Consider the following 25,248-nt stretch of genomic DNA (forward strand, 5'->3'; position numbering starts at 1 on the left):
TATGTTAGATGAATTAGGATGGACGAGTATTATAATTAGTCTAAATATTAGTACATTGTCTTTTGTTTATAAGTTAGATCATAAGTTATTACCTAAGTATTTTGATGATTATATAATAAGGAATAGAGATAAACATAGTTTTTATACTAGAAATAAGGACAAACTAGTTGTAAGTAGAGAAGGATAGAATAAGACGGCTGGGGGTGTTTTTCACAGGGGTGTGCTCATGTATAATGCCCTCCCTGAGTGCGTCAGGTCTGCTAAAAAAACATGGATGCATTCCTGCGAGGTGCGAAGAGACACCTCTGTGAGGGACAGTACATATAAGTTAATTATAAATTTTAGAGTTAAGTAAAATAATTAAGATGTATTTTTAAATTAGCTTGATAGCTAAAATATATATAAATAAATATCGCGAATATTTCGTTGTAGTATATTATTTTTGACCATGTGAAGAAGCTGTGAAGATTTGTGTTATATTTATAATGAAATAGGTCAACGTCGAAAGCGAGCGTTCAGTCAGTGTTCGGCGAGATTTGGAGCTACGCGAACATTGAAAGAGCGGTTTGGATCGAAGCGAACCGAGTGGTCGCAGGCGCGCAGTCACGGAAAGTGTTCGATATTGAGCAATGTGTCAGTGGGGTAGTAGGGTGTTATTGTTGTGGTTTATGGCCATATGTGTCGTCTGCGGCTGCGGCTGCGGCTGTCAGTGTGAGCCCCCCGCTCACTGCGGCGGCCGCGGCTGCGCCCCTCGCTGACGTCACCCCTCCAAGGCCAATCGCGACTCCGCCCCGCCACGGCCCAGGTGCGCCCCACCAGCCCACCCGCCGCCCCCCCGCCTCCCCTCACGCGCATCCCCACCCCCGCCTCTGCTCGGACTATTTTCGTACGATCGCACTACTAAACCCGGTAGTCGCGCTACTTCCTGTTATTAATAAACAGTGCGTGCGTGTGACCGGGTCGGGTCTGGTTCCTGATCAGCTCTCGGCTCCCACTTCCTCGCTCCGATTCTTCCTTCACAGGATGACATTCGTGCTATTGCGCATCCATCGTCAGATCATATTTCACCTGTCAAATATCACCCAATCCGCTCTATCAAACCAGTAAGTCTCCGATAGAGCCAATCGCTCGAAGATTCTTCGATTTCCGTATATTTATTTTCATATTACGACGCATTTTTTTTTATATACATACATACATATATATGAGATTTCGAATTGTAAAATTTGGAACCTAAAGTAGAGCAATACATAAACAAGTGATATATACTATGGATCATACAATTTAATTTTTTTTTAAATGCATAAAGATTTTATTCATTCTCTCGACTGAAAATGTCTTAATAATGAGTGCAATGTAAATTTTTCATTCATTTTATTTGTAGTCTTAAAGATCAGTTTAACATATATACTGAGTGCGATTTTGCAATATTGATAACAATATTTACCTTTCATGAAAGTCGATTACATTCAATTGTCGTTGATCTTGATATGAAAATGAGATTGAAATGTTGAAATAATGATTTTAATCTATTTAGTTCTCAATTTGTTCAAGTGTATACAAAAAAGTATTAATTATTAATCAAAAAGCGAAGTATATGTGTGTAAATTAAAGCAGTGTTGTACTTTTGAATTATATATAGTGGGTTCTATCATTATTCTATGGTTTAGCTTTACAATATGCAAACGTAAATAAAAATGCAAAACAATTCACATACAGCTGTATAATGGAATGTTTGTTGTCATTGAAATATATAATAATATGTAGGTGTATAAGTTTTACATAATTGGTAGTAATTGTTGATTCAGTCGTCTGTATTGTAAATGTTTTCACGACATGCACGATGAATTATCTACATATTTATCGGTAAGAGATAAAATTGTTAATCAAATTTTTATTTATACATTGTTTTGATAACAATATGTATTATATATTTGACAATATTTAACGAAATCTTTATCAAATTGCGACTAGAGATATATAGTTTAATGTTGTAATCGAATAGTAGAAGCGATGGTTCAAATCAGAGACAGTGTTTGTTTGAAGAATATTTACTGGTTAGGAAACGATTTCTGCATATGATGTTGAAATATATGTACATTCATACATTCCAGATAAAAGAAATTCTTATCTCGGTATATATGTATGTACATTATGAGTTTGTTGCTCTTTGATTAATTAAATGTGATCATCGAATGATTTACATTGTGTTTGATTGCACGAAATGTCGCATTTTTCACGGCAAAAAATAGATGCAAAGTAAAAATAAATTGAGCATATCTTTAGACTAGAAAGTGGGTCGCATACAGAACTACATACATATTGGATATTGTATAAAGAGACAAAAAAAAAAATGGGTCAAATTTCACGCCGAATGCTTCGACTATGCAGTTTGTTTGAAATGTTTGTTATTGACGATTTGCAGATTCGACGTAGAAACTTCGCCGATGTGAATTGCTAAACGGGCAAGATGGCGATGGTCGACTATGCCGTTCGGGAGAGACTTCCCGAGCTGTGGCGACAGATTGATAATACTCACTTTAGTTATTTGGAGACTGATGACAGTCCGGAGAAGTTAGATCAGAGGAAGAAATTAGAAGGTATTTATTTATTACATATTTGCCACCAGTGACATTACAGAATACTCTAACGCGTCACTGTGACAAGACATTTTATTTTTATTTTTTTAATTCATACCAGGAAGTCCTAACAGGTAGAGCCCCAATGCGCCTTCCTGTTCAGAAACATTGTACATTTGATATTATTATACAAAGTAAATACATATCAATTAACATCCACAGAGACATTATGGTCAAATTTGTAAATTTGCAGCATTTTATACAATTCAGCGAAATTCGAGATTGCTGGAAACTCGAGATTTGCGAGAAAATGGGTAAGGTTGCTAATTTGTTGGAGCCGTTTCAATGAAATCAAATAAATTGGCAAACTCTGATAGGAAGCGTTCGAGTTGGAGTCCCAAATCCAAGGTCTGGCCAGCAGAAACCTGTGGGATTTGAACCCGTGACCACTTTGTTCAAAGCATATATGCTAAACAACTAGTTGGTTCTGTTGGTTAATACAAATACTATATATTATATAAGAATTAGCGAGATATCTATGTTATAAATAATAACATTTTGAAGTCATATTCAAATAGTGGTGACATAGTGGGTAGGATGGTTTGTGCCAATTTGATGGAGGAACCGTTTCAACAATGAAATCTGATACATTGGCAAATTCTGATAAGAAACGATCAACCTGGAGTCATAAATCCAAGGTCTGGCCAGCAGAAACTAGTGGGATTTGAACCCGTGACCACTTTGTTCAAAGCATATATGCTAAACAACTAGTTGGTTCTGTTGGTTAATACAAACACTATATATTATATAAGAATTAGCGAGATATCTATGTTATAAATAATAACATTTTTAAGTCATATTCAAATAGTGGTGACATAGTGGGTAGGATGGTTTGTGCCAATTTTATGGAGGAACCGCTTCAACAAAGAGATCTGATAAATTGGCAAACTCTGATAGGAAGCGTTCGAGTTTGAGTCACAAATCCAAGGTCTGGCCAGCAGAAACCTGTGGGATTTGAACCCGTAACCACTTTGTTCAAAGCATATGTATATGCTAAACAACTAGTTGGTTCTGTTGGTTAATATAAATACTATATATTATATAAGAATTAACGAGATATCTATGTTATAAATAACATTTTTTACTCATATTCAAATAGTGGCGACATAGTGGCTAGGATGGTTTTTGCCAATTTGATGGAGGAACCGCTTCAACAATGAGATCTGATAAATTGGCAAATTCTGATAGGAAACGATCGACCTGGAGTCACAAATCCAAGGCCTGGCCAGCAGAAACTAGTGGGATTTGAACCCGTCACCACTTTGTTCAAAGCATATGTATATGCTAAACAACTAGTTGGTTCTGTTGGTTAATACAAATACTATATATTATATAAGAATTAGCGAGATATCTATGTTATAAATAACATTTTTAAGTCATGTTCAAATAGTGGTTACATAGTGGGTAGGATGGTTTTGATAAACTCTGATAGGAAGCGATCAAGTTGGAGTCACAAATATCCAAGTCCAACCAGCAGCATTTAAGATTATACTCAGAATAAATTCTTTTCAATCGAAGTCAGCTCACGGGATCGAACCCGGCGACCTCTCGATGCATAGTATTGTTGCGTAGGGATGGGTTGAGGATCCAAATGAAAGGCCAAAGTCACTTCCCAGCATTCATTGAGTGTCTCAGAAGATCCACGCGCATCCAGCGCTCCTCCAGAATGACCTTGATATGTCTCAAGTACCTCATAAAGGACAAGTTGCTCACCGCAGCTTCCCCAATCAGTTTATATCTAGGCACCTACATTTTAAAGTGAATGTCTCGCTTTCACGGTTCTAGGAATTCTATCGACCACTTAAGAGTCCCGTTAGACCAATTCGGGGGTCTCCATTGTTAACCCCCGAATGCACTTAGACAGCTGATAATCCCCATAATGTTCCCACGTTACAGTATCAACGCAACCACCGAGCCACGCTGCTGATGTTTAGCGTCGTATGTTTTAGCGTAGTGTAGTTTTAGCGTCGACGAAATGAAATTTACTTGAATTTTTGTTTCAGGTTATATTACGGACTATTTGTGCTTAGTGCCGCATAAAAATAAATTTGTCTTGCAAGAGACGGGAGATATTCTGTCACGGTCGGCGCTTTCCGATCCTGATTTCAGCGGATATCGGTTAGCTAGAGGCTGGGCTGCTATCGCCAGGTACGCCGGAAACCTCTTGTCTCAACCTTGGCGTAAAGAGTATTGCACCATAAGAGTGAGTATTGATTTTTTTCATTTTGTATTGAAGCGAATTTTCAAATGCGTTCTAAAATGGTTTCGCTTTTGTTTCAGTTGTATAGTGGTTTTTTCAAACATGAAGTTGAGGGATCGGGACTGTGCGGGGCAGTTTCTATGATTAGCGCTATGGGATATAAACCGGATGTCGGAAACGATGTGGCTCCCAATACGTACGTCTTGGATGGACCCGTTTGTCCCGATCAAGTTGCCGCAGTCTCTCGGGACTCGCTCATAGCTTATGTGGAATGTCAAGTATGCTTTTTTTTGTTCGGAGTCGATGTCGGAGACGGTTTGTTAAAGGGGTTGCTTTTATTTGATGTTTTGTTTTCAGATTATGACTCAAATATGGGAAGAAGTTGCTATACGTGGAGGAAATTGCAGTTGGTTGGAAATACTCAGATGCCGAGAAATGTACTCTGGAAATGTTGATCATGCCGTGACTACCCTTTTACATATGCAACGCTCTAATAAAGGTTATTCTTCGATACTGTTGTATTTTGGGTTTTATATTGTAACGTGGGAACATGAAAGAGAGAGTATCCACTGTTTAATTGCATTCGTGGGTGAACAATACAGACCTCGGATTAGGCTAACGGGACTCAGTAAGTGTCCGAACAAAGTATACGCTGGAGTTCTCGCACACCTGGGCGAGTGCGTGCGTAAACAATAGACTCGCCAAGGTACACCTTTAAGTGCCTAGACATATGTAGATACATTAATGGATCGAGGAAGCTGTGCTGTGCAACTTGTCCTTTATAAGACATACGGTAGATCAGATCATTCTGGAGTGAGTGGTGGTTCCGTGCGAACCTCTGGAATCGTTGAATAAATGCCGTGAAGCGACTTTGGCCCTTAATTTGGATCCTGAACCCACCCCTACGCAACACTCCAGAATAATCTGATCTACTGTGTGTACCTCCTTACAAAGGACAAGTTGCACACCACAGCTTCCCCGATCTATTAATGTGTCTATTGTCTGGGCACTTAAAGGTGTACCTCGGGGAGTCAATTGTTTACGCACGCACTCGCCCAGCTCTGTGAAAACTCTGGCGTATCATTTGTTAGGACACTTACTGAGTCCCGTTAGCCTAATCCGGGGTCTCTATTATTCACCTACGAATGCACTTAGACAGTGGATACTCTCTCTCAAGTTCCAACTTTACAATACGAATCATTGCTTCTCAATAGTTGGTTTAGTTCAAAAGCTTTTATATTTCATATTGAAAGAATTGTTGTACTTTTATTTTGTAAAAACGCTTTTGAAATGGATTTAGTTCTACATATATATATGTACAAAAGAAAAAGGATTGAATTCATAAACTAAATTTATAATCATAACTTTTTTAATCAGTTTGATCTTTGCTATCTAACTGCGTTCATATATACGTAATAATTTAATGTTGTAGTTGTTATGACTCATTAAAAAGCATGTGTTTGTTGTTTGAAAATACATATTATTCATTGTTTTTATAATTGATTTTTCACAGTGTGAATAATTATTGACTCAACTGTTAATGATTCATCGGAAGGGACTCATATTCTGACTTATTGAAATTTAATTTAATTTTGAAAATTATATCTATAGTTGATCCGATCTACCATAAGATTTTTTACTTAAAATGTAAATGCTATCGCATTCACCCCCATTCGACCCACGATGGCCAATCACATTTCGTTTCAGTTTTGCGTTGCATTTTGGTTAAAAAATACAACATTGTTCGTATGTATAGCGGTCGGTTGAATTTGACTTTTATTTTTTGTTTGTTTCGAGTTCGTATTTTGAAATATTTATATTGATAAAATTTTAATATAAAATACGTAAGTTTTGATATTATTAATTTATTTATGGAATACGTATATCTAATCTATAATTTGGAAAGAGACTTTGTATGTATCCTTGGTCGTCGTCGTCGTCGTCGTCGTCGTCGTCGTCCGTAGATCGGTGACGTCATCGAACACGTGATTCGATTTTTTTTTTTTTCGATCCATGGGCGCCGATTTGTTTTTTTCGATTCAATGGATTCACCCCCGCGGGGGCGCAAGGCGAGTAGCTTCATGGGGTCCCGCCAGGGGCGCCACAAGGGGCGCAGCCCCGTGGGGCCCCAGCCTCATGGGGCGCAGCCCCATGGGGCTCAAAAGGGGGCGCCACAAGGGGCGCAGCCCCGTGGGGCCCAGCCTCATGGGGCGCAGCCCCATGGGGCTCAAAAGGGGGCGCCACGAGGGGCGCAGCCCCGTGGGGCCCCGGGGGGGCCCAGCCTCATGGGGCGCAGCCCCATGGGGCTCAAAAGGGGGCGCCACAAGGGGCGCAGCCCCGTGGGGCCCAGCCTCATGGGGCGCAGCCCCATGGGGCTCAAAAGGGGGCGCCACAAGGGACGCAGCCCCGTGGGGCCCCGAAGGGGGCCCGGGGGGCCCAGCCTCATGGGGCGCAGCCCCATGGGGCTCAAAAGGGGGCGCCACAAGGGGCGCAGCCCCGTGGGGCCCCGGGGGGGCCCAGCCTCATGGGGCGCAGCCCCATGGGGCTCAAAAGGGGGCGCCACATGGGGCGCAGCCCCATGGGGCTCAAAAGGGGGCGCCACAAGGGGCGCAGCCCCGTGGGGCCCCGAATGGGGGCCCGGGGGGCCCAGCCTCATGGGGCGCAGCCCCATGGGGCTCAAAAGGGGGCGCCACAAGGGGCCCAGCCTCATGGGGCGCAAGCCCTAATAGGCATTAACTAAGGGGGGCGAAGCCCTAGACGGCAATTAATCATGGGGGCGCGGAGGGGCGAAGCCCTAAAAGGCAACTGATCATGGGGGCGAAGCCTTAGACGGCATTTAATCATGGGGGCGCGGAGGGGCGAAGCCCTAAAAGGCATTAACTAAGGGGGGCGAAGCCCTAAACGGCAATTAATCTTGGGGGCGCGGGGGGCGAAGCCCTAAAAGGCATTAACTAGGGGGGGCGAAGCCCTAGACGGCATTTAATCATGGGGGTGCGGAGGGGCGAAGCCCTAAAAGGCATTAACTAAGGGGGGCGAAGCCCGAAACGGCAATTAATCTTGGGGGCGCGGGGGGCGAAGCCCTAAAAGGCATTAACTAAGGGGGGCGAAGCCCTAGACGGCTTTGAATCATGGGGGCGCGGAGGGGCGAAGCCCTAAAAGGCAACTGATCATGGGGGCGAAGCCCTAAACGGCAATTGCTCATGGGGCGTGGAGGGGCGAAGCCCTAGAAGGCAAAGGCTCAGGGGGGTGCCGAGGGCGAAGCCCTAGAAGGCAAAAAAAAAATTTGATTTTTTTTTTTGATTTTTTTAAATTTTTTTTTTGATTTTTTTTTTTATTTTTTTTTTGATTTTTTATTTTTATTTTTTTTTAATTTTTTTTTTTATTTTTTTTTTAAATTTTTAAATTTTTTTTTTTTTTTTAATTAAATTAGCTTAGTCATGTTTAAGCGGTTTATATTATAAACACTGAGCGAAGCCGGGTAATACAGCTAGTATTTTATATTGATGGAAATTTATATTTTTTAGACGATAAATGTTATGGTATGGACAGCAAAACTTACATTAATATTATTATAGACCTTGCATTGAATTATATCGTAATAATATTATATAGTTAAATATGAAATAATTAAAAAAAAAATAAAGAAATAATTTTATGTCCTTAAGAGGGCTGGACAGCAGCACGTTGTCCATACAAACGTACTATACTTCTCCCTTCCTCAATTATGGCACTAGAGAAATTATTTTTTAATATGCTATGGATATCCACCATTGGGGTGCATCTTATCGTTTTATTTTTTTGATTAATTATTTTTATAGGACATAGGAGCCGCCAAACATCTATAAAATCGCCCCTTTTTTACACCCACGAAACGGGTCCAGCGTGCTTATTTAACGGTCGATTTTAAAAAAAATACGCCGATAGATGCACAGAAACTATCTTTCTCATACCGATGATGATTTTTTTTTAAAAATTGGTCCAGTTTTGGAGGTGAAAATAGTAGAATACGAAACCTCGATTTTGTCAATTTAAAATACGTTTTATCTGGTCGAAGCGCAACTGTCGCATTCACTCAATATATATATTGATATATATTGTCGCATTCACTCAATATATACATACACTCAATATATATATCAAAGAAAGGAACGGTAACAAAATTAAGGTTTCGGGTGTACAGCCCTCTTAATGTTACAACACATTGCCCGAATGCGACAGCATGCTCGGTTCTTGTAAGCCTCACTTTACATCGGAATCGACTCTAAAAGAAATAGATGCTGAAATTAAACATTATTTCTGATATGGAATACAAGTCTCAATATTCATTATTAATGCAATGCCTATTTTGTTTTAGATCTATATTGCAACGTGAAATTCCCACCGGCGAGTTTAAACAACACCTCCAAACAGAGCGTAATGTCGCAGCCGATTCACACGGGCAACAATTTGAATCAAATGAACGGTCACATCTTGGAGGCGTCGCACCACAACGGTGCAAACGGGCAGTACTCGACCGTGCAACCGATGCAGACGAACGACATGCTGATGAACGGCCACGCCCTGAACTCGATACCGATGAAGAGTCACGCGGCCGTACCTTCGAACAATTACACGATAATCAACAATCACACCGAACACAATGGAATGTATTGTGCGAATCCACCGATCAATCCCATTCAGAACACAATGCATCACAATATGAACGGCGGCATGCACCGCAGTCCGTTCGAAATGAATCAGATGTACGGCTGTAATGCTATGCCGCCGATGAATCACTTCGGTTCGACTCACGGGTACTATTGTAACCCGATGCCGAGTCATCCGTACGTGATGCAGGCTCCGCACACACCCTACGGCCCCGTCAGACAGGCCTCGACCTTGCCTCTTGTCAATGGGTACCATTGTGCCCCCATGCAACAACCGGCCTATTGCTCGAATGTGCCTACGGGCCAGCTGATAGAACTCGAAGCTCCGGGTTATACGAATAATAGAATGCACAATTGCTGTCCCAATGTACAAATGTCTAGTCCCAAACATGCCTATCACACAACAGATCGCGTCAAATCTGACGGCGTGCAAAATTCTAAAGACTACCATTTCAAGCATTACGATTCTGACTTTGTCAAGAATAATATTAACTATGTGAGTAAAAAGTTGAGCGACATGGACTGCGAGATTCATGACAGCATCCGACGGAACAGTGCGCCTAGATCTTCCGTATCTAATGCCAGCGATAACTTCCAGACGCTTCCCAGATCAGATACGCAACCGTCTTTGAGTAAAGCTAGAGAGGATGGAATGGGTACGTTCGAAAGTTGGGACTACGTTTTTAGAAATCTAGAAAGTCAAGGGTATTCTAAAGATCTGGGCGATCGGGGGAATGTCTTGTCGCCTCCGCTCGATAGGGATTCGAAAACTTTGGGACGGCACACTGCAAGGGATTCTAAAAAGTACCAGGCGACGACTATGGATTTGGAGGATGCGTTGCGTGCGATGAGCTTAGAGAAGAGTTCCGACGAGGAGGTTTTTAGGACGGCTAAAATCAACGAAACTCTCCAGAGGATAAAGCAGGAGAGCGATGCGAAAGCTGCCAAGACCAACTATAAGAAGCAGACTGTGAGTGAGGAACGCGAGAGACGGAAAATAATCTCTCATGATAACCCGTCGGTGAGTCCGGTTAGAGATGTGAAGATTACCGACAAGACTAGGCTCATACCCAAGGAAGAGAGTAGGGAAAAGAAAGAAATGGACAAGGAAATATATGTGAATGGAAATGCGAAAATTCCGGACTCGCGCAAGTCTAAAAAGAGCGTCGTAAAATGTTTGAGCTCCGAAGCTGAAAAGAATTTGAAGAAAAAGGCTGTTGATCAGCCGACGCTACCCACTAATCAAAAAAGGACAAATCCGGCTCAAGGTGAGTTGAATAGTTATTAGTTTTACTGACTTTTAATGACTGTGTTCGTGGCGCAATATTTGTGAGCTGATTTTGAACCACTTCCACTATTCCACTCTTCCGATCGCTTTGATATTTTTCCGACATACAGATGGTAGCTCTAATTAAAGTAAGCAAATGTTAACTAAATCATCAGAATCGACTATCAGATCGACGTGATGACAGGTGGTGATGATCAGATGCCCCTGCTCGCCACCCCTAGTTATCTTAACAGTTACTTTTTTCACACTATCTCATATAAACACTATGTATATTAGAAGCTTTCACACTTTCTCATATACATTTTTAATTCACGAATAGATTATTTATATTCGAATTGAAAGGATTCCTATATTTTTTAAACGAGCAAATTAAGTATATATCTACATATATGTATATATTAATCAATTTATTCTAGAAAGCTAGATTAACACTTGCTGCACTATGATGGATAGCGAGTGACCATAATTTATATTTTATTTCATTTCTCCAAATACACTGAATGCAAAGTCTTCATATTTTATATACTCCTCATCAAAACCTCTTATGATTCGAATTATGTCATTTCGAAATAAAAACATTGATCAATATGTGTCTCACAGTGAGAGAGAGAGAGAGAGAGAGAGAGAGGAAGAATTCAGTACGCGCCGCGCTCAATGGACAGTGTGAGAATGATATCCGCCTTGGAATTCAGCTCTGCTTCAGCCGTTATTTCAGTAGATAATTACAATAATTAGCCACGCAGATTTTGTACTATTTTTCATTTTTATCTGGACGCTTGGCGTCCAACACAGTGGCTAGCGGATTTTTTTTTAGCACAGTAGGCAAGTGTTACCAATTTTGTCGAAACTTGTCATACCCCCTAGTTCTGGCCCAAAAATCACAATGGAATGGGTCTCAACAATGGGAAAACTCATTTAGGGCTAAATTACCTTTGAATCTTTTGGAATTTCAAAAGATTTTTCAATGCAAACTGTGTATGATGCAAGATGAAAGCCAGTTTTGATTTAAATACCAGTAAATATATGAAACTAGTGTTGTGCTCGTTGATTTCAGCTGGTGGCTTCGGAAAGCAATTGATACACGAATTAAAATAATGTTATATATAAATATAATTTAATGTAATTTATATTATTTATAGTAAAAAGTTGAGTTCGAAATGATGAATGAATGTGTGTGTGTGTGTGTCTTCGTAGATTTGTGTACGCTCCCGCGCAGCACATGTAACGCTGACGTTACCCGTTCCATGTTAGGTGCTCAATATCAGGAGCACATGTCAGATGCTTCACCCCCCCCCACTTTCCCGCTACCCTATGCATAAAGTTTAGTTTTGGTATTCTAAAATATGTTTTTTTTTAAATCTCCATACTTGTCTACGCGTCCGCCACATACATAAATACATACATACGCCGCGTCCGTTTATATATATATATATATATTATATACGTGTTTTTTTTTTATATATTGCAGCTGCAACCACTTTGTCAAATCACGCGTCGCAATCACACAGGTCGATAGATACCGTTGACCAGAGTTTGAAGACTCGACTCATAGTGACGCTTCACGACAACGATCGCAGTACCGAACCGGAGAAGTCATCCTCGGAGCCGGTGCAGCAGGCGAGCAGGAGGTTGCCCGATGGCCGTTGGGAGTGCAGCACGTGCACGTATCTCAACATGGCCGGGAAGAACGCTTGCGAAATGTGCGGCAAGTCCCGTCAGATCGGAGTCGAGGCTCTGCCGCTGACGAGCGGTGGAAAGGAGTGTCCGGCTTGCACGCTGGTGAACCAGAGGCAGGCGACTGTGTGCGCGGCCTGCGACACCAGCCTGAAACACTCACCCACCTATATTTAATTAGTATTGTTTGAAGATTGTATTATGTGTATCGTTAAATGTAGATTTGTTTCATTTTTGTTTACGATTCATAGTTTTTGTCTGTCTACTAGCGTGTTATGCATTTACGCAGTTGGTGTTTTTATTTTTTTATTATATATATTCATTTTGAAAGTTTTGAATTAAGCGATCTAACCAATTTTTTTTTTATATATGTATACGTTACAGTGAAAGCATATTTCAAGTGAAAATATATTTTCATCAATTCAAGCAGTGAAAATGTATCAAACAATGAATTTACAACGTTTAATTGTATAAATTTAAGCCTAACAAACTAATCTTAAATGAATAGGGCCAACTTTTACTAACCTAACCTATCCTAACCCTTAAATAATACCAACCCTAACAATCTGATCTTAATGAATAAAACCAACCCTGAAAACGTAACTGGTTTCACTTGATGTATTTTCACTTGAAATATAATTTCACTGTAACACATATGTATATATATTTAAAAAAAATGGTTTCAATTGTATAAATTTTATATGATTAGACATTTTTGAGCACAATTCGTTTTAATTTTTTTTTTACTATGAAAATTGTCTTGCTTATATTTTAAAAATTATATTTTGACTATAAAATTGTCAAATAACCAAAAAGATTAAAATATAAATTATTATTTATTTTGTATTAATATAAGAATGTTTGACGTTTTGAGAAATATTTCTTACCATTCAAAATAACTAACATTGAATATTATAAAAAAAATATATACATACATACATACATATATTAGAGCTTGTAAGTGTCAAAGAATATATGTATTACAGATAATTCTATTAATTATTATTATGTACTTTCAAATGCTATATATATATATTATAATATTTTGGCATGATTTCCATCACTAATATTATCCATCAAACATCATTAACCACTTAATCGCCATGCGTTTTTGTAGAAACCGATTCGATTTATTTATTATATGTGTTTAGTGCCAACCCTTGACACTACTACCTCTTGAATATATCACAAACTGACGAAAAATATTAATATATATATATTAATCACAGGATATTTTTAGATGTCACTGTGAAGAAACCAAAATTAATTTCGAGTCATAGCCTTAAATACGTAGGAGCGCGCACCGGTGCGCTTATGGCGATGAAGTGGTTAAAAAAAAAAAAAAAAATCATATTGAAATTGTATTTCCGTAGAACGTTTACCTGAATTCTTGAATTAATTATTAACAATCAAAAAGAGGAAGAATAACAAAAAATAATTGAACCAAATGCCAGTTTATGTTCGTACCGGTGTAAATTTAGACCACATAGTCTTCTATTTTGTTTATGTAGATTAAGGATATGCGGAAAACAGGGACAATAATTACCTTTTTTTTTTTTTTGGTTTTGAATAAAATAGCAAAATTTATCGTTTGACAATCTACACTTTCGTTTAAAGATACGTATGTATTTTAGTTTGAAATTTTTAGATTTAGTCTACGAGCAGTTCATATTTGATTTTTGTGCCATGCATAAAATGCCTACAATTATCAGCCTTACCGAAAACATATTTATTATATATTGTATGTAGTTATGTTGTTTGCACGTGAAATATTTACGAAAATTTATACAGCCATTGATTCCATGATCTACTACTGTAACAAATATAGATTTATAATAATATTTTCGACAATGTTTCTGAAACATACGATATTGAAGATTCTCGTCGTACGACAGCATAATAATTTTCATTTACTTTTCAATCATAAGTGTAAGAGTATTGTGCCTAGAATGAATTCAAACTTATTAGCAAATGGTACCTAAAAATTTACATTACATATTTGTATATATCATATTATATATATTATATTTATTACTTGTACGAAGTCGACTTGTTATTTATACGGATGAATTAATTTTTCCTCTATTTGAAAATGTAAATTTAACGGTTGGTTTATTGTGAATAATCCGAGCGTGGTTAAATTGAGAAATATTTGTTATATTTATTATTCGTAACTGTTATCGCTATTATGAAATGATTTATTATTCAATGTGTAAGATATCTCGGAAGGTGAAAAAAATGAACTATATTTTTATAAATGACATACTTTTTTTCTCATATTTTGATATATATAGGCACCAATTTTGCTATCCATTTGGGAGATTAAGAAATATTTGAATGTGCGCTTTTGAAATGCATAGTTTTTGACGACTCGTCGTTTATTATATTTATATATATATATATGTATGTGGTAGAGAATCCTGACAGATGACGCTGTTCAGGACCACGGTTGGGATGTGGTGATTGAGGTGAATACCACAAACACGTGCGTTTTCAGTCATGTTGTTTATTAAGATGATACGTTCGGAAGCTTAGCGACCAACCGCGCGGAGCACAGGTCCAACTGCGACTAACCGTCATATCTCTGCCCCTTTTTATCCCCTTCTCACAATCAGTCGTAACATACTCTTTCTCAGCCAAAGCTCATACATCAGCCTTTCGTTCAATTCCAATCCTACATGTATGTGGTATAAATCCTGACAGATGACGCTGTTCAGGACCTTGGTTGGGATGTGGCGGGCGAGGTGAAGACCACTAACACGCGCGTTTTCAGTCATGTTGTTTATTAAGATGATACGTAGCTACGATATGAAGCTTAGCGACCAACCGCGCGGAGCACAGGTCCAACTGAGACTAACCGTCATATCTCTGCCCCTTTTCATCCCATTCTCACAATCAGTCTTAACATAATCTTTTTTAGCCAAAGCCCATACATCAGCCTTTCGTTCAATTCCAACCCTACATATAAATCCTGACAGATGACGCTGTTCAGGACCACGGTTGGGATGTGGCGGGCGAGGTGAAGACCACAACCACGTGCGATTTCAGTCATGTTGTTAATGGTTCAGTGATTATTGGTCACAAAGCGCCCCCAAAAGTCACTAAAATCTCTATAACGGAACATCTGACAGCCGAAAAGTTCATCATATTAACTATAACTATCATACTAACGAAAACTCGAGTGCCAAATATTCCGCATTCGAGATTTTCATGGCAAAAGTTGTCTTTGTGACTACCGCAATGTGACTAATAATCCAATTACCGTTGTTTATTACGATGATGATACATGCATGCGGTGGTTTGACGATCGACCGCTCGGAGTACGGGTCTAACTGCTACCGGCAGTTACATCTCTGTCCCTTTCATTCCTCACTCCACAATCAGTCATAGCATACTCTTAGCCAATACATCAGCCTTTCGTTCAATTCCAATCCTATACATGTATTGTAAACAATAGTAGATTTTAACGAGACGTCATCCTCATCCGACAACTTTGAACCGACGACTTGTTTTGTATCTCTTGTATTCGGGCCATTGCTATTTATGCCATGGTATTTTCGCAATGTGGTAAATGTTGATTAATTGTATTCGCGATGAAGTTGCATTTTGAATTTTTTTTTATTTTCACTGTGCGAACCAATTTATTTAACGATGTAATGTAATTTATTTGTAAATATGTAATCTTTAAATACGTGTATATAAAAAAAGTTTTATTTTTATTTTTTTTCTTATTTATTGAAATTATTTAAAGAAAAAATAAAGATTGAATGTACAATAAAGACTGATCGGTTGCTTGCGACTAACCTAAATGAAATATATACGAATTTGATTCGTGTATTGTTTGTTATTACCCCTAATATTGACATTAATATACACTCAAATCAATCGAAATATATGTTTTATTGACGGTGAGGTGTGAGATTTTTTTTTTTTTTATGTATTATTAGTACTTTATATTTTATTCGAAATAAATAACAATTGTGCAATATTTTATTTTATTTTATTTATTTTATTAAACTAGATTTGTTTTCGCACGAGTGTCGCATATGATTCATGAAAACAATCATCTCTTTTGTCGGATTTAATTAAGCTACAGCTTAAATTTTACATTGTAAAGACACTTAAAACACATTTAATACTATATTTATCAATTTAAAAGACAATTTACATTTTAATTTCACAATTAAATATATGTATATAATTATCGCACAAATTTAAATTGTTTTATTATATTATTCTAATATAAATTTAACTATTCTAATCAATGCCACACAGCACAACATGTATTTTTTTCATTTAAAAATTCATAATATAACCATTTGAGTGCCACGTACATTAAAAATATATTGTACATAGTCAAAACTGATTGGGTGTAATTTAATTTTGGTTTATTTTTCCAATTTAGGCAATTTAAACATTTGTAAAACGTATTTAAAAATCTACCTCACATTATTTTTGAACATTTAAGATGTTCGCTTTTCAATTATACACAGCGTTTCAATCTCAAGACAGCGTATTTCATCCGACGATTCATACTTTTATAATTTTACCCCCCTTTGAATCAATATGTAATATTTTTTTCAATTATTTGTAACTGTAATATAGTATAGTTATTTGTTTCGTATGCATTGAAAACATTTGCCCAATGGAATTTGTAAAATACAACCCCCCCCCACCCCCCTGTGAGATGAAAACTATGTACATCAATTACTAACAAGCCTAATTTTTGAAGTTTAATTGATTTTTATTATTAGTCGTGTTATTTTTGTATTACATTTGAGCGTACAAAGTACAGAGTTTGCCATGTTATAAAATACAAGCCCATTAGAAGTATTTTGCTATTATTTTTAGAAATTGTATCATATATTCAAAAGGGTTGGCAATATTTTGTCATTTGGGGACGATTATCGCTGGTTTATACAAATAATTATTGCAAAGCTATTACTATTACTTATATCAGTATTGTATATGCGACTTAATGATAATGAATGTGCACGTATGAATAAAAATTGTAATAAATGTAATGAAATGTTATTATGTTACATATATATATAATATATATATATATATTTATTATTAATTTCATATGAATGGACTATGAAATAAAATTCAAGCCTTCAGGCCTTTCAAAGTTTCTTTGTTTTATTAGAAAATATTTCAACGTGTGACATTTAGATATTATATAATAAAATATATAAAAAATAAAACAAAATTTTCACGTAAACAATCGAATTTTTTTCTTGTTCAAAAATGTGTAAAAAAATATATATATATAAATAAATAAATAACAGTACAACATTTGTCACAGGTAGAAAACACATTGAATTATAATTGAATGTTTAACGCTTTAATTAGATATATATATCACAATATTGCATTGTTAGTTTATTTAGACTTGTTGCTATATTTAATTATATTATATGTGTACATTAAAAATATAAATTATACATATACATAAACTAAAGATTCGTTTTTCTGATTTGTGTTGCCATTTTTGTAATGATATTCTAATTATATTACAAAAATGCCATTCTGAATTTAGTAGTAATAAACAAATGAACTTTTTAATGTTAGAAAATAAATAAAAAAAAAAAAAAACTGCACTTCCATTTTGACTAAGATTGTATTCGATTATTAAATAATATGAAAAAACATTGAATTTTTCATTTACTCAAATTCCAATTTTAAATTACAGACTAGCATTTCCACCGTGGATGCAAATCATTTTGTTCGGTTTTTACCATTTTAAAGTACATACATACATACATTTTCATATCTAATATATAATCTCGAAAGAGACCTTGTGTGTATGTTTGTTTGTTTGGGTCGTAGAATCCGTGATGCTAAATTTAATAAAAAAAACAAATGAATATTCAAATAAATTTAATAAAATGGCCATTTTTAAGCGGTTTATATTACAAATACCGAGCGAAGCCGGGTAAAAACACTAACTAGTGTATAATATCGCTATTCTGCGTGTCTGTGAAAGATATCGCTCGCCGTATGTATGTACATATATATACGTACGAATATAATTCCAAAAGAAAAAACTTCTATATATACCGTTTGCTACCAATGTTTCTTCTAGGCTTATAGACGGCGCTAAGTCTCTGAGCATTTGCCGCCATCTGTTGAAAATTTATTTAATTAATTAATTATTTTTTCTATTGGTGTTTTATATTGTTCATATGAAGGTAGGTAGGTAGTTTTTACCATTTTTTTTTTCATATTAAACAATTAAATATATTTAAAAGGTATTTGAAAAAAATACAACCGCGTGCGGATCGAACACAAGACCGACACATTTCTTTTAATTTTTTAAAATTTAATAACCTAATATGCCATAGCCCATGCGATGATATTTCATCAGGCACAACACTACGTATATTGTATAATATTGATTCAGTCCATATTTGCATGTATGTCTACAAATTAAGTTTGAAAAAGTGGGCAAACAGCGTCGTGTATTTTTTGTATATCAGATCGGTGATCAAATTATGTCGACGGAATGTGTGCTTTATGTTTATTATTCTAGACATATTAGGTATATGCCAAAAATCTAGATTAACAACGGACAAGTCTCTCAACTTTCACATAAGCAATATAAGTTATGCAATAATTAACCCGGGATGTTCATTCTCTCCATATTTGACTTTCCCACAAACGTTTCTCTCAATATTTGATTCAGTTCCAATATTCTATTTACATGTACATATTTTATTTTATTTATTGTTACAAATCAATATACACTCGCCATTACAGATTTGCTCCAATGCGACGGGTGTACGTTAACGAAATACAGAATACATAAACAATCAGAAATTACAGTAATACAGTAATTTTATTTTATTTTATTTTATTTTATTAATTGAAAAATCAACAGACAGGATGTACAGAGATAGGTATAAAAAAAAACAAAAAGTAAATAAATAATATATGTAACATCCGAGTCCAATAATAGATTTTTACAAAAATGAAAAAGATAAATATAAGGAAAACAAATTAAAAAGTAAAGAATAAAGGCATGACAAAATATGTAGTACATTGCATAATTAAACTATAGTATTAAAATATTTGGAAAAGGTTATAAGATAGAATATAAGAAGAAATTGAAATTTACAAATATAAAAAACAAATGAAAAAGGTAAATACAAAATAAACAAATGAAAAGGAAAAGAATGAAAGCTATAATATGATTAAATAGCACATTACATAACTAAACTAAAGTATAAAAATAATGGAAATATTGAAAAAATAGAATAGGAGAAAAAATGAATCAATCGGTCAAGATTCTCTTGATGTTAGACCTGAATTGATGTAGGGAAATACCAAACAGATCAACCTCATTCAGTAATACATACATATACAATCAGAATACATAGCATATAACAATTAATCAGAAATAATAACCATAGAGACATCTATGGATTATTTTTAGATTTTTTTTTGTATACAATTTTTATACATACAATAAATACGAAATTATAGAGATGTCTATAGAGATATCTATAGATTTCAGATTACTGTGTATAATTATTACAAATTATACACAGGCAGATTTTTGTGACAACAGGATTAGATCTAATACCAATTTTCAGGAACCGTTTCAGCAATGATCAGATAAAATTGGCAAACTCTGATAGAGAAACGATCGATTTGGAGTCACAAAACCCCCCAAATCTAACCAGCAGTGGCGAGGACTCGAACCTTTGACCTCAGTGGTGCTAAATATATACGCTACCACTAAGCCAAACTGCTGGCTATATGAACTAGTATACAAAATTTATGAATTAGTATGAAAATATATGAACTTGTATACAAAAGCTTGACGTATATATGTATAATAAGAAATATGTATACGTCGATAAAAAGGTTCTGCCATAAAAATAAATTTGTTTTCGTTTATAAAACGAACCAAAACACGGTGAAAGTCGTTAAGAAACACAGGGTTGTTAAGAAAATCACATGTTTACCAGGCCGAGGCTAATGTGATGACTAGATCGACATATTATTAACACTGTGTGCTTTGTCAACTGAGCTAAACTGTGTCATTAGTGTTCCCTACGAAAGTATCTAAGTTTTAAAGTCAGGTGTTTCAAACTCGTAGTTATTAGCTTCACTAGATCACAATAAAAAGCAAACCAAAATTAAACGATTTTCAATTAATTAATAAAAAACACTATCGTTCGATAGTTGTCATCAATAAAGCCATTTTCTTTCTCACATCTTTATTTTTTTTATTCTGGGTGGCTCTTTTCCAAAACTGAATTCAGTTTTATTATTTCTAACGGCCAACTGAAGCCTTTTTTTTACTGATAACACGCATTAAATCGTAGATGGAACTATTGCAGTATCATCATCAGAATCTGAAACTGATAGATTTACTACGTCTTATATTATATACATATATCGGTTCTTACTTCTAACTTCTATGTACTATTATTTTCATAATTTTATATATATTTTTCTTCTGGATGAAGCACTGGGTCGGACCAGTGTTGCCAGAAGATTAAATAAAGGAGAGAAAACGCAGCGGATATGCTTTGTTGATTTACCGATTTATTTTAGGGGACACTTACCGTTAACCGGTTTACCGGTAATCTACTCCCTAATATGCTAAATTTATATATATGTATAATGTTTATATAGATGTATAATACATATGTACATATATATAAATTGATTTTTCGCTGTAGGAAGAAACTTAGGTAAAACGAAAATGCTGTCCCTTATACCGTATCTCGACCAATAGAATTTCGTACAGAGAATAGAACATTGTACGTTCTATTCTGTGTACTATTTTTATTTTATTTTATTTCATACAACATGAACACTCGCCTTAACAGATTGCTCCAAAGCGACGAGTACACTTTAAACAGATACAATACAATCGGTCAGTATATTGGAGCATTTTATACAATGTGAATTCATGCAAAAATTCACAGTGACATCTATGGAGAAATTTTTGCAGCATTTTTTCATCTTTGCAAATTGGTGAACCTCAAGACGCTGAATAACTTGTGTTTAGATATAGGAAAGGCGATGCCAATTTTACAGGTTATTTTATTTTATTTATTTTATTGTCACAAATCAATACACACTCGCCATTACAGATTTGCTCCAATGCGACGGGTGTACGTTAATGAAATACATAAACAATCAGAAATCAGAAATACAGTAATGCATACATATACAATATCAGAATATATAGAATATAACAATTAATCAGAAATAATAATCATAGTGACATCTATGGATTTCAGATTACTGTGTATAATTAATATATAATAAGATTTTTGTGACAACAGGATTAGATTTTTTAATACCAATTTTCAGGAACCGTTTCAGCAATGATCAGATAAAATTGGCGAACTCTGATAGAGAAACGATCGATTTGGAGTCACAAAACCCACAAATCTAACCAGCAGTGGCGAGGACACGAACCTATGACCTCAGTGATGCTAAATATATACGCTATCACTAAGCCAAACTGCTGGTTATATTTCAATGAAAACAGAAAAATTGGCAAACTCTGATAAGAAACGGTCGACCTGGAGTCACAAATCAAGGTCTGGCCAGCAGCGGGACTCTAGTGGGACTTGAATCCAACACTCTGCTCGAAAGCATAGTGTACTAACCACTAGTCCAGGTTGTATTTTCCATGATGCCATTTCGGATTGCTCTTGAGCGACACCTACATATATAGGTAGATAACATAGTAAATATATGTATATAAATACATATTTATAGTAATAATAATTTATACATTTATATATGTACATATAAGAATGTATAGATCATAAATTGAAGCAATATTTTGCAGCATTGCAGATATATTTTCGAATAAATTATTTTCAATTGAGGTCAACTCAGGACTTGAATCCGAGAACCTCTCGGTGGTTAGCATTACCGCAACCACCGAGCTATACTATTCGCTAAATGAATTTTATTTAAAAAAAATTAACTTATATATGGTTCGTATTATGTTAGGAAATAGTAGCATACATATTTTTTGTTAGAAGTATTGTAACTGCAAGTCTATGAAATATATGACTAAGCTCAATGTATGTAGTTTCAAACTAGGTCGGGATAATCGAAACGAAGCCAATCGCATTTATCTGAATCTGTCGAGCAATAAACTAGAGATTGAATCCGTGATATATTTTTACCACCTACGTTTGCAACCCCTGATTTACCCCTATTTAAAACGAACACAATCAAAACACTCGCCAATGGCCCCGCTCGACGACGCTATTCCAAACCCAAAGCTAATTATGATCGCACGCATATTGAAGAGCATCATCATCGCTCTGATCGTCGTCGAAGTTTCCACGCAAGATATGATCTTCGACGAAGAACTGAGTTTCGACGAAGACAGACCACTATTGCTGGCACCTCGCTTCCAAAGGAAAGAGTTTTCCATGAACTTGACCGGTCTCCTGTTCTGGACGAGCCGCATCAGCTTCATAGAAGACGTACCTTCGAACGTTGACGACTTCCAGCAAGACTTCATGCAGCACCTGAGTGGCTTCGGGACTTCCACTCTCGTCAAATTGGATTCAAACGTGATGGAGACATGCGAAAAGTGCAACTTTACAGCTTACCAAACGTCTCTGATGAAACTGATAGCCCTCAAGCAGATCATATTCGTCGTTTACGACACGTGCGAGTCCCTGAACAGCTCCCTGTACGAAAATAAAAGATGGTCGTCTTACAGGGAGTCACCCAGGTCTTTTTTTGTAATAGTTATAACGAGCGATCGCGTCACAAATGCGAGATGCTCATCGTCAAACTTTAAAAACAACCTGAAGAATGTTGCAACTGATCTATTCGACGGTATATGGAAGTATCACAAACTTTTAGAAACCATAATGTACTTTCCGTATGTGTGTGGAGAAGAGAAGATCTTGAAGTACAACCCTGTGATTTTAGATCGGAATCAAAGCGTAAAATACGTATCGAAAGAGGACATGATGGAGAATCCAAACGCTCTACTTCACATGTATCACAATTTGAAAGGATACCCTTTGAAGGCTAAAATATTCGGAAGGGTGCCAACTTCGGTTAAAAATCTTTCAGAATCAATACTAAGCACGTATTTAAAGAAAGATATAGAGAATATAGGATACGTTGGAGGAATAGACGGATTCACATTGGGTAATCTGGCCAAGTATTTAAACTTTACTGCCGATGTTTCAGAACCAGCTGACGGGATCGAATACGGTTATATGATGACTAACGGTACTTATATGGGTACTTTGGGGGATGTGATATATAAAAGATCCGACATATCGTTTAACGGTCGCTTCCTGAAGGATTACGGAGCTGAGGGTATCGAGTTCACGACCCCAATTTATCATGATCAGTTTTGTGTGTTGGTGCCTAAAGCTCTGCGCATACCCACCTGGAGGAACATCTTTTTGGGTTTCAGCATGACAGCTTGGTACGCCATATTGCTGACGGCGACTGTTTCCGGTTTGCTGTGGTGGTTGATGAAGGTCGGGTCTCCGGATCCGGAACCTGGCAGCAGGGGAAAATTGGGTTTCTGCATTCACTTTATGGACGTGTGTCTGTTGATAGCGTCACAGCCGATTTTCCTGCCGACCCTGGGAAGGGAGAGGATTTTCATAGCGGGGTGTTTGGTTTTCAACATAATATTTTCGGGAGTTTTTCAGGTAGGTAATATGGTGTGTTTTTTTATGTTTTTTAAGAATTCAATTATCTCCCAAGCGGCTAATTAAATTGGATTGAAATTTTTTTAGATGTAATATAAATTGTAAATTTTATACCCCAATATTTTTACTTTATCTATGTACGTAGTAACAGCAGATGAAGTTTTGTGATCATGCGAAAATTCGAACTCGAGATTTTGACTGATTCGAACTCAAAATCGATCATTGATCACGTTTTCATGATCTAGAGAAAATGTGTGTGTGTCCGTGTGTCTGTGTATTTTGGGGATTTTTTGAACACCGTTAGTCTTATTAAACTGAAACTTAGTATTGGTTACTGAAATTCTTTTCGATACGACGTAAATTTTTTTCAAATTTTTAAGTTGACCGGAAATGGTACCTCCCCTTATAGGTGTCCGCTTTTATTTAAGTTTTTGAATTCAATTATCTCCCAAACGGCTAATTAAATCGAATTAAAATTTTTTTGCATGTAATATAAATTATAAATTGTATACTGCTATATTTTTAAAATTTTTCTCAGAAAAATTTTAATTTATTAAACTAAAATTTCATATCTAGAAGTTTAAACTTAATTAAAAGTTATGTATAAAATTTGGTAAGCATTCATCAACCGGAAGCGGTAGTTTACTCTTGTTCGATTTTTCTTTCATTATTTTTTTCGACCCCTTAAACATGTGTGCTCTTCCCGAAAAAAATCAAGTATAATTCTTGTATCAATGTGATGAAAATAAAATAAAATCACTAAATTTAATAAACCGGAAGTGGGATGTTTTCCTCTTAGAAAGGTCAAAAATGTTGTCTCCACGATTCTGTCCACACCCCTGAACGTATCAAGCTGAAAATTTATATTTGTATTCTTTATGTACTTAACTTAAAACTGATAAGGTTTGGGTCAGAATTCGTAAACCGGAAGTAGTATTTTTTTTTAAAACAATATTTCATTATTTTATTTTGACCTTTTAAATTATTTTTATTTTCTTGATATTTAATGTGTATAATAATTATAGTGATTTTAAGTAATAAAAAATTTTCGAACAAAATTCGACAGCCGGAAGTAGAACATTTGTCTTGTGTAAGTTTCCCTACATACATTTGCGCTCAATTTGCA

General features: G+C 36.2%; 1 protein-coding gene across 2 annotated transcripts; it reads left to right on the forward strand.

Annotated features, from left to right (window-relative positions):
* The first annotated feature begins 521 nt into the window (after positions 1 to 521).
* tamo (PUB and ZnF_RBZ domain-containing protein tamozhennic) lies at positions 522 to 13,858 on the forward strand. Of its 2 annotated transcripts, none has more exons than XM_077436591.1 (7): positions 522 to 805; positions 2,426 to 2,600; positions 4,643 to 4,842; positions 4,920 to 5,117; positions 5,197 to 5,338; positions 9,194 to 10,753; positions 12,242 to 13,858. In XM_077436591.1, exons 2-7 carry the CDS (start codon positions 2,471 to 2,473, stop codon positions 12,622 to 12,624), a joined length of 2,613 nt encoding a protein of 870 aa, XP_077292717.1. In that variant the 5' UTR covers positions 522 to 805; positions 2,426 to 2,470; the 3' UTR covers positions 12,625 to 13,858. The 2 variants fall into 2 exon arrangements, with proteins under 2 accessions (XP_077292717.1, XP_077292718.1); XM_077436592.1 differs by having other exon boundaries at positions 709 to 1,103.
* Positions 13,859 to 25,248: the final 11,390 nt, after the last annotated feature.

This window comes from Arctopsyche grandis, chromosome 8 (genome assembly GCF_051622035.1).
Source record: "Arctopsyche grandis isolate Sample6627 chromosome 8, ASM5162203v2, whole genome shotgun sequence".
Lineage (NCBI taxonomy): Eukaryota > Metazoa > Arthropoda > Insecta > Trichoptera > Hydropsychidae > Arctopsyche > Arctopsyche grandis.

What these genes read in the sequence shown, in the direction of transcription:
- tamo (XM_077436591.1), top strand. Translation starts at nt 2,471, where the DNA reads ATGGCGATGGTCGACTATGCCGTTCGGGAGAGACTTCCCGAGCTGTGG. An exon ending in TCAGAGGAAGAAATTAGAAG is followed by an intron (nt 2,601 to 4,642) that starts GTATTTATTTAT and finishes TTTTTGTTTCAG; the next exon opens with GTTATATTACGGACTATTTG. An exon ending in AAGAGTATTGCACCATAAGA is followed by an intron (nt 4,843 to 4,919) that starts GTGAGTATTGAT and finishes CTTTTGTTTCAG; the next exon opens with TTGTATAGTGGTTTTTTCAA.